The sequence below is a fragment of the Amblyomma maculatum genome, chromosome 9 (genome assembly GCF_055883805.1).
Source record: "Amblyomma maculatum isolate TAMU_Amacu chromosome 9, ASM5588380v1, whole genome shotgun sequence".
NCBI classification, from domain to species: domain Eukaryota; kingdom Metazoa; phylum Arthropoda; class Arachnida; order Ixodida; family Ixodidae; genus Amblyomma; species Amblyomma maculatum.
In genome coordinates, this window is record NC_139352.1 from 58,005,803 (window position 1) to 58,024,223 (window position 18,421).

The 18,421-nt window shown below is 43.0% G+C and overlaps 1 protein-coding gene across 1 annotated transcript in view; it reads right to left on the minus strand.

The window, feature by feature from the left end:
• Window positions 1-15,428: 15,428 nt before the first annotated feature.
• LOC146179122 (uncharacterized) overlaps window positions 15,429-18,421 on the minus strand; it is a 37,830-nt gene continuing 34,837 nt past the window's right edge. The window contains exon 7 of the mRNA XM_084580116.1: window positions 15,429-15,586. Coding sequence (XP_084436242.1) covers window positions 15,429-15,586 — 158 coding nt within the window. The remainder of the gene's footprint in view (window positions 15,587-18,421) is intronic.

The following is an 18,421-nucleotide window of genomic DNA, read 5'->3' on the forward strand; positions in this document are numbered from 1 at the left end:
GAAAATATTTTCGACCGGAGGGTGGACAGTGGGCCTTTAAGCCTAGAAAAATGCTAAGCACCATTCGCGCGTAATTTGTCTTGTCTTGAAGTGCAGCATTATAGTGACAACACAGGGGTCCATAATTCTGGTTTGCGGCAATCCCATTTCAGAGAACAGAAACTTGGCCATGCATGTCCGAATCCTCCGTCGTCCCACCGCACAACTTATCGGAGCCCGTGAGGTTGCGAGCCCGCTCGGGAAGGCATATGTCCTGCGCTCTTCATCACTGCGAGTTGTAGGAGCCGATGGAGCTTTTTTTTTTCGCGGTTGACAACCTGCTGTGGACCGAGATCCCACTGCCTGAAGAGGAGTGGGATCCGGTTCCGCCCCCCTTTCAGCCCCCCAGTTCGAGCCGGCGCTTCAGCAACCGCAGCCTCTCAGGAAGAGGGGGGACGGGGGTACACTCAGCGGCGAACGATGGCGGCAGGAGCGCGCGCAGCAACCGGAGAACACGAGAAAAGGGGGGGGGGGGGGGGTGTCGCCGGTGGCAGCGCTAGCAGCGACCTGATGCTAGCAAGACAAGACGACCTGCTGCGTAGAACATCGTCGCCATGATGCAGAAAGAGGAGGAGGGGCTCCCCCCCCACCCTCCCCATCTTCATGCATGGCAGCGAGGGTGCTCTGCGGTTGCCGAAATGCTGCGGCTCGCTATCAGCTGATCACGGTGCGTGCATCCCGCTCTGACTCGCTTCACTCGCTAGCGATAGCGGCGTCAGCGGCATCAGTCAGCCGCTGCTATCTGTTCGTCGCGCAACGTTCCTATGGGCCCACGCGCTGCCTCCCGCAACCTCCCGATAACTCAACTGCTCTCTTCATTTTTCCGACCACGAAGCTTCTTTCATGACAGCCAACAACTGTTAGTCGAGTGTTTCTTGAAGGAATACGTGTGAAAAATTAAAAAAAAAGTTGTCTGTAATTGTACATACGTGTCTTGCTCGAAATATTTGCCTCAATTTATCGAAAAGTTGAAACAGCTGAAGAGCTGCGCTCAAATTTCGCATTAGGAAGTAACGTAATCGTGGGCAATTTTTTTCTCTCGTAGTCTACAAGCAGCCAACAAGGACTCAGCATCACTGACACAATCTTCTAGGAGTATCTTGCGGCTGACAGAATATTAACTTGTGCGGAAAAACTGGTTTATGTTTGATACACACGTGATCATTGCACTCCAGCTCGTAGGCATGCCTTGACACTCCACTTAACAGTCTTAAGATGAGCCGATTGGAAAGGAACAAGGCTCTTCCAGGACCGTGGCGAGTATGTTCAAGAAACATGGCGGTCAAAAAGTATCAGTTCTATGTCTAAAGAGCCTGTTATTTTCACTCCAACCTGAAAAATAGCGAGAATGCAACAGTTAAGCAAGCAAAGGTCGGAAAGTAGCTATAGTCGCACAACTAGAGGAAGCTCAGCTCGTGTATAAGGCTAGTCGGGCAACTGAGGCGTCAGATGTTAAATAAGAACCTGGTAGTCTGTCTCAAAGCGATCAAATGCTAGCCACTTCGCCCGCGGTTTTCACGAGACTTTAAATTTCCAGTGGAGGCCGGTTACATGAATCCAAACACCTGCGTAGCAACAGTGAACCTGCAAAATGTGCTCGCTGATGTTTTAGGCCAGGTGATGTGGCCCAATCTTCCGACCGCGCATACGCATTTGCATCACCCACAAAAACACGACGACATTCAGTGATGGTTGATGCTATGTTTTGCTTTTAGTTTTTCTTTATTTGAACAGTTGGTTTAGAAATACAACGAATCAGCGTTGAATTAATTAAAGTGCGTCTCCAGGGGCGTCAACGGGGCTTCAAATGCACAGGCGCGAAATCGAACTGCAGAGCAACTTGGGTAGAAATGAAAAAAAAATCAATAATCGCTTCTGGGCATATGTAACAGTGCGCGCTCAGTGATAACTGATACCACTTGGATCTGTCCACGTATGCTAGCCCTTGGTAAACGCACGCCTGGTTGCATTACACCAATAGCTTTTCTGAACATGAAATTTCGTATTAAGCAGTCAAGTAGAGCTATAAAGATTTTCAATAAACAATATATGTTCACTGAAACGATTTCCGGCGTGTTCAAGTGCTTGTTTTGCGTTTTTTTTTTTTTGCATTTGTGTATTCAACCTACTTAATCATTCAGCAAACATGCTGTTAACTATGCTGTTGCACTTCAAGCATTTCACTCTTTTAGTGTGAACCACCTAGGCAGGCTACAGAGTAAAACGCACGAAGGAACCACTTCACAAGAAGCATGAAATTTCGTCACGGTATATAGTCTCGCTGCATAACGTCCATACTACACTGAAACATTAGTAGCCTGTCTGACATATCGCATACTGCACAGACCATGCTTTGGTACAGCCATATATTTAGTACTTTGTACACGTGCATGGCTGTAGCGAGTACGCTTACGGCGAAAAGGTTAATCGACAAAGAGCTAAAAGACGTGCAAAGTTGTGGAATTTTAATCGAGAACAGAGGTATGCCGCGCATTTAAAGCATGCTCATCTCAAAGTATAAGAAAACGCATATGTCACCGACGCGCCCACACGCATGCGAACGGTCAAAACTATAGTGCGATTACCAATCTGTAATGTTCACAGATTGTACCCAACGACCCGAGCCACCAACCCGAACAAATATCACAGATAACTAGACTCATCAGCACAAATTCTCGCATGATAAGTCTGTCATGTACGAGTATAGCTATTGAACCTGATTTAGGTATGAAGTGCAGTTGCAGAATGAACTTAGAAATGAGCTGAGAAAATACACGTTTTGATAAGCAACGAATAAACGGAGACTACGTCAGTCGTTACTGTGTTTTAGATGAAAAAGGAGCCACTCACCAAAATACATGCTTCTGCCGTGAACGACTGAACAGTTGCAGCAGCAGCAGTCAAAAATTAATTGTTCTAGCTGCGAAGCCGTCCGACGAGCAATGATGTACCGCTGACAGCCACATAAAGGTTCGTTGCAGCTGCCGTGATGCACACCTCAAAAGTCCCTTCCTGTTTAGCGGCATTGGCGATTTTGTAGTACGTACACGGGCCCAAAAAACACTTCTGTATCACCCCAAACAATGCAAAAACGAAGCGCCACCAGCAAATGGCAAGGTTCATGAGAACTTTGAAGCACTCGAACTGACTGCATTAACGGTGCAGCCGCCACAACGTTGCAGCTTTCGGGCTTCTCCGCCGTCCAGACCACCGTGTGTAACGCAGCAAACCGTTCGCCAAATGACGCCGCTGTTCAAAAAAGTAAGTCACGCGTCGCGCGTGTGCGCATGCGTGTCTCCATGGGCATATCTCCCGTCTTGTCGGCACATATGTTACCATGCCGCTCATAGGATACTGTGCAAGGGTTACTTGGCAATAATTTCATGGTAATCTCTGAAACGCTTAAATATTGGCCGTTGTAACCTTTAGTCTATGCAAAAATAAATAAAACATGACCAAAATATGAAAACGTGCGACAAGTAACCTTTGCTACATAGGTTCAGTTCAGTTCAGTTGTTCAGTCGTGTCCGACTTTTTGTGACCCTATGGACCATATCACGCCACGCTTTCCGGTTTCTCATTCTCTTCTTAACATCCCATAACTTCATCTGCAGCGCCTCGAGGATGCCATCTACCCATCGCGTTCGCTGCCTACCCCTTCTCCGGTGACCCTCAACCTTTCCCAACGTCAAATCATTCTCCAGCGACTCCTCTCTTCTCATCAGATGACCAATGTAGCTAAGCTTTAACTTTAGAATTTGACCCTCCAATAAGCAGTCAGGGTTTATGGTCGACAATATCGACTGATTTGATCTTCTGGCCGTCCAAGGAACTCTCAAGAGTCTCCGCCAGTACCATAATTCAAAAGCGTCAATTCTTCGGCGGTCAGCCTTCTTCACAGTCCAACTCTCGCATCCATACATCACAACTGGAAAGACCATTGCACGAGTTATACGGATCTTGGTTGGCAGTGTAATGTCTCTGCTCTTGCTACATAGGTTACTGAAGCCTAAAACTTATATTATAGGTTACTGTGTTTAGAGTGTACGGATGGTCAGAGTGCCGTTGCTACACCTGTTGGAAAACGAGGGCGGCTTGCATCAACTGTGGTAGGCCAGGTCACTGAGCAGACGTTTGCGCTCTTTGAAAGGGCTCGCACAACACATATGCAAGGGACTGCAAGGAGGAATTCCACAGACCGTTTAACAAGAACGCTAGTGCCCCATCATCGAACCCGGCATAACAATGAAACGTGAAGATGAAGAAGGCAGGGGCAGGGAAAGACAGAAGCATCAGCCTGCAAAGCGACGGCGAGCAGAGTCTTCATCAATCTCCCACTCTCTATCCGCCTCTCGCGCCCGTTCGAGCTCGAGACGCCGGACAACTGGATCCGACCATAATGCCAGTTACGCGGAGGCGGGTCCTCAGTTCAGCTTCCACGTCCTCGGTTCAGCTTCCAGATTCGATGGTGAGAGAGAGAAACAACTTTTAATGCCAACGAGTAATAATTAAGGCATGTCGGCCTGGCGCGGCCCCCAGGTGGGGGTGACGCTCTGGGCCCGCGAGACAAGCGCCAGCTTCGTCTTCTTGTCTAAGCGCGTAAGAAGTTGGTCCCAGCTCTCCTCGGAAGGAGCGTTGCAGAGTAGCCTTCCTTCTCCTCGTCCTTCCCTCAGAATAACACGGATTCGGCAGCTGTCAAAAAGCGACATAAAGTTAAAAAAAAAGGTCACCGCGTTCACAGTAAAACCCAAGAACTCATGCAAGCCACTAGTAATGAAATAACGCCGATAAATCATCAGAATTCCCAAAACCAAGCTCAGGTCCTAGCTACGGCCTGCCTTAGGCGAGGTCTACCAAGAGATTACTGAAGAGCTCAGATCCTTCAAGGAGGAGTTTCCGGCCTTTCCAACCTACGTAAATGCCCAATTTCAAGAAATTGGGGAGCAGCTTGCAAACGACAGACGCAGCGACTGCTGCACTTAGGAAGGAACGTTTGAATAAAAGACATAAATACAAATTCAATCGTACAACGCGAGTGAACGAGCCCTCCGTTTCGGACACAACATGCAAGAAAAATCCAGAGTAATGATTATGCAGTGGGACTGCCGGGGATACAGGAGGATGCAGGCGCCTCTTAATATCTTCCTATCTTATGAATCTGACCCACCAGCAGCTCTCCTTTTTCAATAACCCCACCTAATGCCTATTAAACTCGAAGATTATATAATGTATCATCCCGGGCAGTTAACTGCTACGTTAGTGCTCAAATTAAACACTGCAATACTGCACGATCCTCTCGAGTTGGGTATTGCACACTGCTCTATAACCATTATTTCTCTACAAAGAGGAGCAACAAGCTAGCACGTATTGAATGCCTACAGCCCTCCTAAAGAAAGGCACGCAAGATTAGTTTCCCTCAACAGAAATTTATGAGCTTAGTGGGTCATGACCCCTTCGTGATTGGGGGCGACTTCAACGCATCGCACCCTTCATGCGACTACGCGGCGGCGACACCAAAGGCAGAAACCTGGAAGTAGCAATGACACAAGAAGACTTAACGATCCTCACTGATCCTACTTGGCCTACGAGGCTGGGAAACACTGTTAGTACGGATACGTGTCCGGACCTGACGTTCACCAAGAATATAAGCAGCGGGATTTAGAAGAATATATTTCATCATAGAAGAATATTTCATCATCTCTGGATAACTATATTCTTGTGCTGAAACACGTGTCAGTGCACTTTGATCATTTTCTGCTGAAGTGCCTCGCGTGTGTGCTTCCGCGTTTGTGCTGGCATGGGTGTTCAGGAACAAGTGGCGCGTGTCCAAGACATATGTGGCATGTTGCGTTCTACGAGTGTGCATGGTCTCCTCAAGTCGACGACTACCACACGTGTATGCCCAGCAGAACCGAAGCATTAGAGAAATCTTAATTTCTGTTTCAGTATAACTTTATTTTGATGTTGTTAATGTCCTTTTTTTGTGATATTTTAGCAATAATGCATACAATAATTAGTATAATGTTTCCATAAACATTTAAACATAAATTTAATATGTATTCAATATAATGTTAACACTCGAGAAAATAAAGAGCAACATTGCACGAGCATGTAGGCCCACCGCTCGTCATGGTACCCAGCTTGCAAGCTTTGCAAAGACCACAGTGCAGTGCAACAACTCCATAATACAGCACCATTCCTAAATTCACCTCTGAACAAATAGCATAGAGTCAAGCTTTTACTGTCATCGCCGGCGGGTATACAGAGAGTCATAATGGTGAATGCATAATAATCAAAACTTCCTAACAAAATATGAGGGCTATGCTTGCATTCTACGGCAGGCATTATCTCAAAGCTCTAGTCGCAATGAAATGTTATTGAAACAACATGGTTATTAGAAGAAAAAGGGCAAAAGCGCTGGGACTCAGTGTTTAAATATATATGCTATGTTAGTTTATAGCTATGATTCAAATATATTTTAACATTTAGCAGACAATATTAAATCACCATTTGTTTGTAACATTGAAAGAATGTTTGCAATGGTAAATAAACCATTATATTTAAACATTCAAAAGCCAAAATTTGTATTCTGTTTTTTTTTAATGTTCTACTAATGTTACAACTATGTGACAGAACGTTAGGCAACTTTCAGGCAAGTTAGATAACATTTTTGTAACATTATTCTAATCTTCAGTGCTACTTGAGTGTAGTACTTCGAATTGTTCTGGTGAGGTGCATCGTCGGCATGTTTCTGCGTTTGTGTTGGCATATCAGAGTGCAGAGGTCTTCGTAATTTTCACGGTGTTTGTTCAGTGACAAGTGGTGTGTTGCGTTTCACGATTGTCATTAAGTGTGTGCATGGTCTCCTCATAACTCGGACCACAAGTGAAACCTCACTGCGCTATGACATCATCCCCTTTCATTCACACCCTAACTCTCATTAACGTCCTCTTCCCCCCTTCCCCAGTGTGTAGCAGCAGGCCATGGTCTCTTTACCACCGGCCAAACTCTCCACTTTTCTTTTCATTAAAATATGTACACTCTCTCTCTCTCTCTGGAGATAAGGACAAACGCATGCAAGCGCAAAATAGGTATCGCGAGAATAACGAACTGGGACAGGTGCAAGAAGGCCCAAGCATCTACTGCAGACCTTACTGAAGACCTAGAGTAATGAATTAAGGATGAGGTGCAAACTGTGAAATCTTTTACAAAATATTTCCGTACGACAGAATATTGCCCAGCGGTCGATCCACGCCTTCTACATTTATGTGAAGCACGACATTTATTGACGAAGAGATGAAGAAGACAACAGCTTAATCGCATACTCAAGAAAAAATAGAGATAAACAAAAGGCAGAAGCCTACGCCATCTCCTTGGCCAGCCATAATTGGAATTCGCTCTTTGATGGTATTCATGGGAAGCTACGCACATTTGTCAAAGACTTTAAAGCTCCTGCGTTTTCTAATCGGCCCCGCCAGCAGCAAGCCAGCCACTCACGAAAATCAGGCTCACGAAAATTGTACACAGCATCCCGGGTGTACACAGCATCCCGGGTGTACACAGCATCCCGGGTGGAAAAGCGGAAGGCTAGGTACCTGTGCACGGACAACGTTGTGGAAGAGCCAGAGTATTCTGGGATTCCGAATCCTGAGCTGGACATCCCACTTACGAATGAAGAAATCAAAACGGAGATCACGGCCTTGAAAAAGAATGCAGCCCCAGGTCCAGGTCAAACAACAGCGAAGCTTTTTTTTAACATCAGCAATAAAACCATCACCTCGTTGGTGGAATGCTTCAACGAGTAGCATTGCGCTACAGGAACGTTATCAATATTCTGGAAGACAACCAAGATTCGGTTCATTACTAAGCCGAATAAACCTCTTAATCTGGATAATCTAAGACCGATATCGCTCACCTCATGTTTGGGGAAGCTCATAGAGAGGGTCATCAATATGAGGCTGAGTAGATACTTAGAAGACAATAACCTTGTAGCACTGAATTCGGCTTCCGCTCCCACCCGTCGACGCAGGATGTCCTCGTGTACTTGTACATAGACATCCTTGAGACACCTCCCAAGTCACAGGCAAGGGCCATCCTGGCCCATGATTTGAAGGAAGCATTCAATAACGTTTTCCATATAAATATTCTGTACGTATTCTATGTGTTATTTTGTTTTGTTCGGCAGGAATAGAGAATAAGTAAAGAGGCAAGAAATAGTTTTAATAACAACTCAGCGAGAGTCTGCGTTGTCGCCACGTGCACAGCACATCAGACAGAATAGTAAGAATCATCGTTTGGCTTTGATAATATTGATCGTCCTTGGTCTGACTCTTTTTGCCATGTCGTCTGCCATCTGTTGCGTTAGTGAACACACTGATTATCCACCGTTCATTCACGAGAGAAATAAAAAATGCTTCTTCTTCCAATGCAGCTAGTAATTAACGTCTAGTTCACAGGCAATTGAGAAAAGTATCGCCGCAACCGGCACTAAAGCGGCGAAATATTTCAAAACTGTTGGAATCTCGTCTTTCTTCCTGCTCGAGCCGCTGCAACCACTCGAAATAAATTTTTACGACGTACCAGCAGAAATGACGACAGTATTCAATTGCGTGTAAAATAGCCTTAGGGGAGAGTGTAAGCTTTCATATTCCTTTTTTTTTCATCACTAGCACAATTTTATTTAAGGGGTGATAAATGTTACGTTGGTGCAATTAATTTTGCAGTCACTTATCTGAGATTTTACGGCTGGATACAACTTATCTATGAAAGAGCAGATACCCTTCAAACATAGCAGAGGTCCTCAAATCATTCGAGTAGATATATTGTCAAGGCGCTTAGCCGATTGACATGCACTTTCCAGCTGTCTAGAATGTTACCTCAACGTCTTTATATACAGCATACCCAACTAGCACAACAATTTACGTTATTCATGGAAACCGCGACGCTATTGTAATAGTTAAACGCAGCCTTTCATAAGGGGATCTTTGTCTTTCTTAAAAATTATTTTTGATTACTCTATAATGTTTGCAATACGGGATTATATGAAATTACACGTATGCTGTCCATATTTTGCATTCTATGCTGGTCTGTTTGAACAACCAACCTGATTTCAACTTGCTACAGTAAGGCCTGTGTTTTGATTTTTGTTTTGTTTATTTACAAGTGAAACGTACGAAAGCAGGAATGCCAGTGTTTGATTCCCAGAATTTCATCCGCAAACGGTTACCGGCTTCGTTACACCGATGAGGAGGCAGGAATAAGCTTTTCGCTAGAATAGTCCACCCTCTCCAGTCTGGCACTGTTCTCATCTCAAAACTCTGAGCACCTGATTGCTAGCAGCATAGCCCCAACTAACTGAATAATCCAAGCCACCTCCCAAAGAACTGTTCATTTCTTTGTTTCATACATATCCAAGGGTCGCTTTATCACTATTAGGCTACTTTAAAACGCAGGCAGCTGAAGAAATGCTAAACGATCGGTATATTTGTTGAATAAATAAATATTTCATATTCAAAGGCTTCTTTCTTCCGACGGAATAGCCAGTAGTTAATCCATTTGATCTCTCACTTTATGAATGCGCTCTAGTTGCTTAGAGGTTAAAGAAAAACTGCGTGAAAATGAAGACGAGACAACACAATACAGGCGCTTGTGTGGTCTCGCTTCTGAGGTCTCGTCTTCGTTTTCGCGAAGTTTTTCTTTAACCTTTATTATGCACCGACTAGCCCGCCAAAATGCTCTCTACGTGCTTACAAGTAAAATGTTCATTGTATCGTTTCACATGGACATTTAATTGTCCTTCGCTCCTCACAGGCTAGCATAAAAAATCAGGTCACATAACCATGCAGGGTAATCTGTTGCAAGGCTCAACAATGCATATCGAATGCGCAGGTTTGCAATTGGATATAAATTGAAAAGCCTTGTGATAGGTCCAAGAAGAGAAAGCCACCGATCTGGCAACCTTGGAAATGCTATTGAATTAGAGAGGTTGTTCTACATCAGCCATGAAATAGAAAGCCAACAATAAATCCACGCTGGTAAGGCCAAACTGGCTGTACCGTGGACCAATATTGGCATGAACGATGGTCCAGTAATGAAAAGTGTAGTGAACGTTCTGAGAACCAATGTGGTCCCAATATTGATGAATTGTTTTCCAACATTGACCCATCGTCAGTCCAATAATGGTGTGCTGCTTGGGTAGTTAATTATGTGAAACTAAAATATATAATATATGAAAGTCACCTCGGCAAACATTTGTAAATTTAAATATGTCACACTGACTGTGTATTCATATCTACGATACCTCTGTTCCAACCACATCATTCTAAAAACGAAAAAGTATATCTTACTACATTCCTGAGAGCAGTATTCGGGTTTTCTACCCGACCGCTATATTCGTTTCACGTTTCGTTTCAGAGTGGCTATTCTTCAGTTACTTAAGGCTGAAAAAAAAAAATGTGTCGCGGTTTTCGAACGGTCACTGCCGCTGCCACATGCCGGCCGTTAATACGGTCAACCAGGTAGGCTTCTAATAAGCCATGCTATTGGGTCAATCGCGAGACTAACAGAGATTCCCCTGTTTCTTTGATACATATATTATTGATACATAGATTACATAGATTTTTCATGAAATGAAAACCGAAAACAGTGAGGTCAGTTATGCTTAATTGTTATTAGCCATGGTTATTTTTATAACATTATCTTGTAAGTTGTCCGTGAGATGAAGGCATAAAGAATGTGTGACAGCTGTCTCATACGTAGAACAAAACAACTCTGCTTGATCTGTTGCTGCCACTATTCGAAGGCGGCTTTTATTAACAACAAAAGCTCACAACAAAGAAAATGACACACTCTAAATATACATCACAGAATTATACTGTGCTTAAATTTTAAATCGGCTAATGCTTGATCTTGGCATATAAATGAACGCTACTTTAACAAACGTTTCAATAACGCTTGGCCTCCTCAACAGGTTAAGGTTTATTTTGCCAGCTTGGTTTAAACAGAAACTCAATTGCGCAATGATTTTCTCCCGCCTATACTACTGCATACTAGTTTGGGGCAGCACTGGTAAGGGTAACTTAGAAAAACTGTACGGCCTGCAAAAGAAGTGTATTAGATTTATAACAAATAAATCGCGATATGAACATGCATTCCCGTTGTTTTTAAAATATAAAGTATTACCCATTACTTATGTGTTCCAGCAGTCTGGAAAACTACCTGTATTTAAAAATAAAATCACACGGACGAAATTTCGTTACGAGATACAGACGACCAGACTGTGGTCATATGTTAAGAGATGAAAAATACGTGAAACAACGCGCTAGAACAACCTACGGGGAGGAGTCAATAGATTATCATCATCATCATCATCAGCCTGATTATACCCACTGCAGGGCGAAGGCCTCTCCCATATCTCTCCACTTAACCCGGTTCTGTGCTAGCTGCATCCACTTGACCCCTGCGAACTTCTTAATCTCATCCGCCCACCTAACTTTCTGCCGCCCCCTGCTACGCTTTCCTTCCCTTGGAATCCAGTTTGTTACCCTCAGCGACCATCGGTTATCCTCTCTTCGCACTACATGTCCTGCCCATGTCCATTTCTTCTTCTTAATTTCCACTAGAATGTCGTTAACTTGAGTTATTTCTCTGACCCACTCTGCACGCTTTCTATCTCTTAATGTTACCCCCACCATTTTTCGTTCCATAGCCCTCTGGGTTGTCCTCAACTTAAGTAGAACTCTCTTGGTTAGCCTCCACGTTTCAGCCCCATAGGTGAGTACAGGCAAGATGCAACTGTTGTATACTTTCCTCTTGAGCGATACCGGTAAGCTGCTAGTCATAATCTGCGAGTGTTTGCCAAATGCGCTCCATCCCAATCTTATTCTTCTTGTTATTTCCTTTTCATGGTCCGGATCTGCGGTTACTACCTGTCCTAAGTAGATATATTCGCCTACTACTTCCAGTATTTCGCTACCTAATGTAAACTCCTGTTCCTTCCCAAGGCTGTTGAACATTACCTTAGTCTTCTGCATATTGATTTTCAAGCCTACCTTTCTACTTTTCCTGTCTAGGTCATCAATCATTATTTGCAGTTCATCTCCCGAGTTGCTTAGCAAGGCAATGTCATCAGCAAATCGCAGATTACTGAGGTATTCTCCATCTAGCCTTATCCCTAACTGCTCCCATTCCAAGTCTCTGAATACTTCCTCTAAACAAGCTGTGAATAGTACTGGGGAGATTGTGTCTCCTTGCCTAACACCTTTCTTTATGGGAATTTTGTTACTTTCTTTATGCAGAACTATGGTTGCTGTGCAGCCACTATATATATCTTCCAGCACTTTCACGTACGGCTCGTCTACCCCCTGATTTCGCAATGCGTGCATCACCGCCGAGGTTTCAACTGAGTCAAATGCTTTTTCGTAATCAATGAATGCTATGTATAAGGGCTGGTTATATTCCGCGCATTTTTCTATCACCTGATTGATGGTATGGATATGATCGATAGTAGAGTACCGTTTCCGAAACCCTGCTTGATCCTTTGCTTGATTGCAGTCTAAGGTTGTCCTGATTCTATTAGCGATTACCTTAGTAAATACCTTATACGTAACAGACAGTAAGCTGATTGGTCTGTAATTTTTAAGGTCCTTAGAGTCCCCTTTCTTGTGAATGAGGATAATTTTTGCATTCTTCCATGCTTCCGGTACCGTCGATGACACCAGGCACTGCGTATACAGGGTGGCCAGTTTTTCTAGCACGATATCCCCCCCGTCCTTCAGCAAATCTGTAGTTATCTGATCCTCTCCAGCTGATTTCCCCCTTTTCATAGTTTCTAGTGCTTTTTTGACCTCGTCCTTCGTCACTGGTGGAACGTCTGACTGTTTTTCCCTACCGCCAATCTCATTACGGTCCTGACTACTTTGGCTACTGTAGAGATCTGTATAGAACTCCTCGGCTACTTTGACTATCTTGTCCATATTAGTGATGACGTTGCCCGCCTTGTCCCTTATCGCATACATCTGGTTTTTGCCTATGCCCAATTTCTTCTTTACCGCTTTAAGGCTTCCCCCGTTCTTTACAGCATGCTCAATTTTCTCCATATTATACTTCCTTATATCGGCCACCTTGCGCTTATTGATTAGCTTTGATATCTCGGCCAATTCGATCTGGTCTGTTGGATTGGAAGCTTTCATACTCTGCCGTTTCTTAATCAAATCTTTCGTCTCCTTAGACAGCTTACCGGTATCCTCTCTAACTATCCTACCGCCTACTTCTACCGCGCACTCAGTAATGATATCTCTGAAATTATTGTTCCTTGCCTCTAGGGTAATGTCGCCATCCTCAGTTAGAGCTGAATACCTATTCTGTAGAGAGATCCTGAACTCTTCTGCCCTCCCCCTCACCGCTAATTCGTTGATGGGTTTCTTTCTTACTAATCTATTGCGTTCCTTCTTCAGATTTAGGATAATTCGAGACCTCACCATCCTGTGGTCACTACATCGAACTTTCCCGATTACCTCTACATCCTGCACAATGGCGGGGGTTGAGCACATTATGAAGTCGATTTCATTTTTAGTCTCTCCGTTAGGACTTTTCCATGTCCATTTTCGGTTCTTCCGTTTGCTGAAGAAGGTATTCATGATTCGTAAGTTATTGCGCTCTGCAAACTCAACTAGTAACTCCCCCCTGCTATTCCTAGAACCAATGCCATAGTCACCTACTGCCTTGCCTCCTGCCTGTTTTTTCCCTACCTTGGCATTGAAGTCGCCCATTAGTACAGTATACTGCGTCTTTACTTTTCGCATTGCCGATTCTACATCTTCATAGAAGCTTTCAACTGCCTGGTCATCATAACTACATGTAGGTGCATAGGCCTGTACAACCTTCAGTTTATATCGCTTATTAGGCCTAATTACGATGCCTGCAACCCTCTCATTAATACTATAGAATTCATCTATATTACCCGCTATATACTTATTGACAAGGAAACCTACTCCTAGTTGTCGCCTCCCTGGTAAACCTCGATAACACAGTACATGCCCATCCTTCAGTACAGTATATGCCTCATTCGGCCTCTTAACCTCACTAAGCCCTATGACATCCCATTTCATGCCCTCTAGTTCCTCTAACAGCACTGCTAAACTAGCTTCACTAGCTAGGGTTCTAGCATTAAACGTTGCCAGGGTCAGTTTCCAATGGCGGCCTGTCCAGCGGAGCCAGGCTTTCTTAGCACCCCCTGCTGCGTCACAGGTCTGACCGCCACCGTGGTCAGTTGTTCCGCAGCCGCTGGTGACTGAGGGCCGGGGTTTTATGGAGCTTATCATAGGAGGTTGTGGCCAATTACTGCACCAGGGTGGCCAACTCCTGTTCTGGTGAGGGAGTGCGTTGCCGGAGGTGTTCACCGGCATCAGGTCGCACCCCAAACCTGTATATGCAATTCCATCGACACGCGGATTTTTTTTTTTTTTTTTTTTTTTGTCATCCGGTGGAGAATTGCGCGGCACCGGGATTTGAGCCCCGGTCCTCTTGCATGCGAGGCGGATGTTCTACCGCTACGCCACCGCTGCTTCAATAGATTATCAGCTTATCAATAGAGTAGCGCGTTTTAGAATCGTTTGCGATGGAATGCAGCTCTGGAAACGTGTTTAGTAATAATAACGGTAGCAATAGATTATCAGCTACCGTTATTATTACTAAACACGTTTCCAGAGCTGCATTCCATCGCAAACGATTCTAAAACGCGCTACTCTTTAAAAAAAAAACAAGTGAAAGAAGCACTACTGCTAAAGGTTGCAGATTATTATCAAATGTCGCGATAATGTTTTCATTTTATTGAGACCTCAAAAGGAAAACCTGAAATAAGAAACAAAAAAGGCAACGAATACGAGCTGGCTCATATCGATTGTTAACTCAGAACCAGGACTGGCCTTCAATCGTGGTTGTTGGGGGGTTATATCTTGATAACGTTTTCAACCTGATGTTACCTGAGACGTCACTAAAGAATGTGTGCAACTGTTTTGTGCTGTTAGCTTTTTCTTGTCGATACTCTGTTTTTGCTTTTATTACATATGTATATTTCTTTCTTTTGTTTTGATTGTGTTGTTGGTTTTTTTCTTGTCGATGCTCTGTTTTTGCTTTTATTACTTATGTTTATTTTTTTTTTGTTTGGAATTGAAAAAGACTGCGCTTGAATGTGATGTGATTTGTCTAATGTATAAGGTCTCCTTCAACAAATACTGGCACTGTTCGCCGCACAGCGTGCGTGAAGGTCACGAGGCCCCGTCAGGCGCCATGTGGACGCCTTTTGCCTCATGAACCTCAGCAGATGTAAAACCGAAAATTCCCGAGTATATGTACCCCGATTCTGCTGAAACAAATTTAATTTCATTTCATTAGGTACAGGTAATCAAATGCGGTGGGCTCGTAAAACTATAGATATATTTGCTATCGCCTGGGCATTCCTTCGTGTTACTATAGAACCGGGATATGCAAGGAATGGTGGCTGGGTCAAAACTTCCTACCCGTGCCCACGCAAGGCACGGTCCCGTCCCTAGAAAAAGAAAGAAATGAAACAATTAGCAAAATTGTAATATGAGACAGTTCCTCCTGCGAATATCATTTTGTGGGATATAGGTGCCATATATAAAATGTGCCTTTTGCAGAGTACCATAGCCGGCAGCTATTCTTTTGCTAATACTGACATTGTTTTACGCCATACGTGAAGAATAGGACGCTAAGCTTTGCGATAAAAAGCTTCTGCGCTGATTGTTGTTAAAAACCTCAGAAAAAAGGCAGAAATAAAATGAAAGTATGAAAATGTGCCCTTTAAGCAGGTATTACTACAATGTCTTTCTTGTATGCTCAAGCGGACTATGCCTATGCCTTCATTTTCCTTGATATATTTTTTTTTAACAACGACAGCCCATAGCTTGCGCATGCACAACAAATCATCGCAAAAATAATGTTGCGCAAGGAAGCATCGCATCCGTCACTGATGAGCTTGTTGCGTTGATAATCATTTTACTGCTGTACAATGGCCCACTCGCAGCCCTGTCTCAAAAATGTGCACGAGCCAACGCATTAACGTAATGTCATTAAAACATGAATTGCCTATTTGCATTTCCCATATTGGAGTCCGACACCAGATGTAAAATTTATGTGTTGATTGCATTCTTCAATGCTGCTCAAGCTAAATGCTTTTTGAAGTGGTCAGTTACAAGTAATTCATGTTTAAATTTATTTACTCAAAAGTTAAAGCAAACAGCGAGTAGAAAAGGCTCGCCGGAGCTTGACAGGATCTCGAACTGCGAACATTGTAGGCAGTACAGGAGCCAAAAATTCAACAACAAATAGACATGAAATGCAAAGCGGAAGAGTCAAGTGAAATTTGAAATTTCGAAGCATAGCACTCTCTCTTTATACTAGATACAAGGACTTAGGCATAAAGTTAACATGTTAAACAAAAAAACAGAGTATCAAAATAATTACTAATTTATGGCAATTACTGCTTGCTGTACATATCGAAATGAGCCTATTTGCGTATCAAGCTGATGACTAAATTCAATAGTTTAAATTACTCACGTGCTCAGACAACACTCTTACGAACACAAATAATGGCACAAATTAGACAGACTATAAGAGTCTACTTATATACAATTAGTAATATTAGCTCTTTATTTAACAGTACCTTTACTAGATGGGATGGCTTCCAGGGTAATTTCACAATATTCACATCAAAATGTGAACGAAATTCGTAGCTATTTTATTTCAGAATTCACCCCTACTCTCTTTATAATCAGTCCTCTTCGTGAGTTAAATATAGTTTGAAGAAAAGACGGAAAAGAATTTGTTTCTAGAAATAGATACTGCGTATAAATTATTGTTCTTGGCTGTTAGTAATTATTTACATTTGGTATCCTCGAGCGCGTTGCATGTCGCTATGATAGGAGGCTTCATAAATCACACGGAAAGGTATACAGCAACGAAAGGTGAAGTGTCACCTGCAAATCACACACAAGCTCTACTTTCAAAAGCCTGGAAAGACAATGGCGCAAAACAATAAATGTCGTAACAGGTCAATGGCGTAGCGCAAGTAATAATGTGATCAAAACTAAATATCATGCAATACCTGATGAATCCTCTATGGATGATGAACGTGCCCAAATAAATATGCGTATGTGAGCGTCGGTAATGAAACAAACCACAGAACATTACAGGTTTTAGGGAAGTAAGCTTTTGTCAGAGTTCTTCGTGAAGGACGCTGCAAGTGAATTCAATAAGGGGTGAAATACTTTAAGTCGAAAGGAACCCGGTAAACGTTAATATCAGTATGCCCGATTGTATAGTCCCCACATACCGCCTTTGCTTCGAAATAACAATAAAAATAAATGGGGCCTCCTAGTAAACGTGTTCGCGAACTATTAAAAAGGAACAAGCGATATTGTTCTAATAAACGGAATAAAAAAATTCATCCCTATAATTTGATAGCCTTCTCTATCAGCTTGATAGTCGGATTTTGGACTGCTTTCAGCGTTGTTTCAAGTGTTATCTCTAGCGTTGCTTACGGTCGGCGGAGTATATTACCACACAGAAGGAAGATCTGAAACTGGGTGACCACGATAACGAACAGATCGTTCGTACGGCTGACTAGAAAGCAAGGATGGCCTTCAGCTGCATTTAACATCAAATTGAATACCTGAGCTGCAGGTGGCAGGGTTGTTTTGTATATTAACGCTAGGGAAACCCAGACACAGGCCGCAGTCGAAAGTTCGAATTGGTTTGTCGTTTTGTGCGTTGCAAGAGTCTACTATTTTATTACTTCTAAATATTTTAAGATATTCAAATGAATTTTGAGAGTTCCATATCTAAAAAATTTTAGCTTCTTTATGCTCGGGCTGGAAGAAAAGATGACTCTCAAGCCACGTCTTACGTAGTATTCGTTCGGTTTAGGGAGGTCGCAGATTGGTACTTAAAACAAAATGAATGTTCTAGTTGCTTTATACTGAATTCACAACATAATAATTTTCTGGCAATTCCCTCTAGAGAAGCTTGAAAGGTTATTTATGATAGATATGTATTAAAAATCAGCTGGGTCAAATCTATTTTGGACATTGGGAATAGTAGGAGGATAAGTTTAGATACAAATATTGAGCAAATTATATCGATAATTGTTAACACATGGTGGCGACAGTTTCAACGTCGCACATGTGAAGCATATTATATAACATTTACATTATTTTTTTTTTATGTGGAAATGAGTGTACGAAATTATTTGTCATAGAACTTGTACCTTATTTAAGAAAGTTGAATTCTGATTGGCGATCTTGCAAGATACGTATTGTGTGGTTCGGCACACAAGCCAATGCGTTGAAGCCGCATTTGAAAA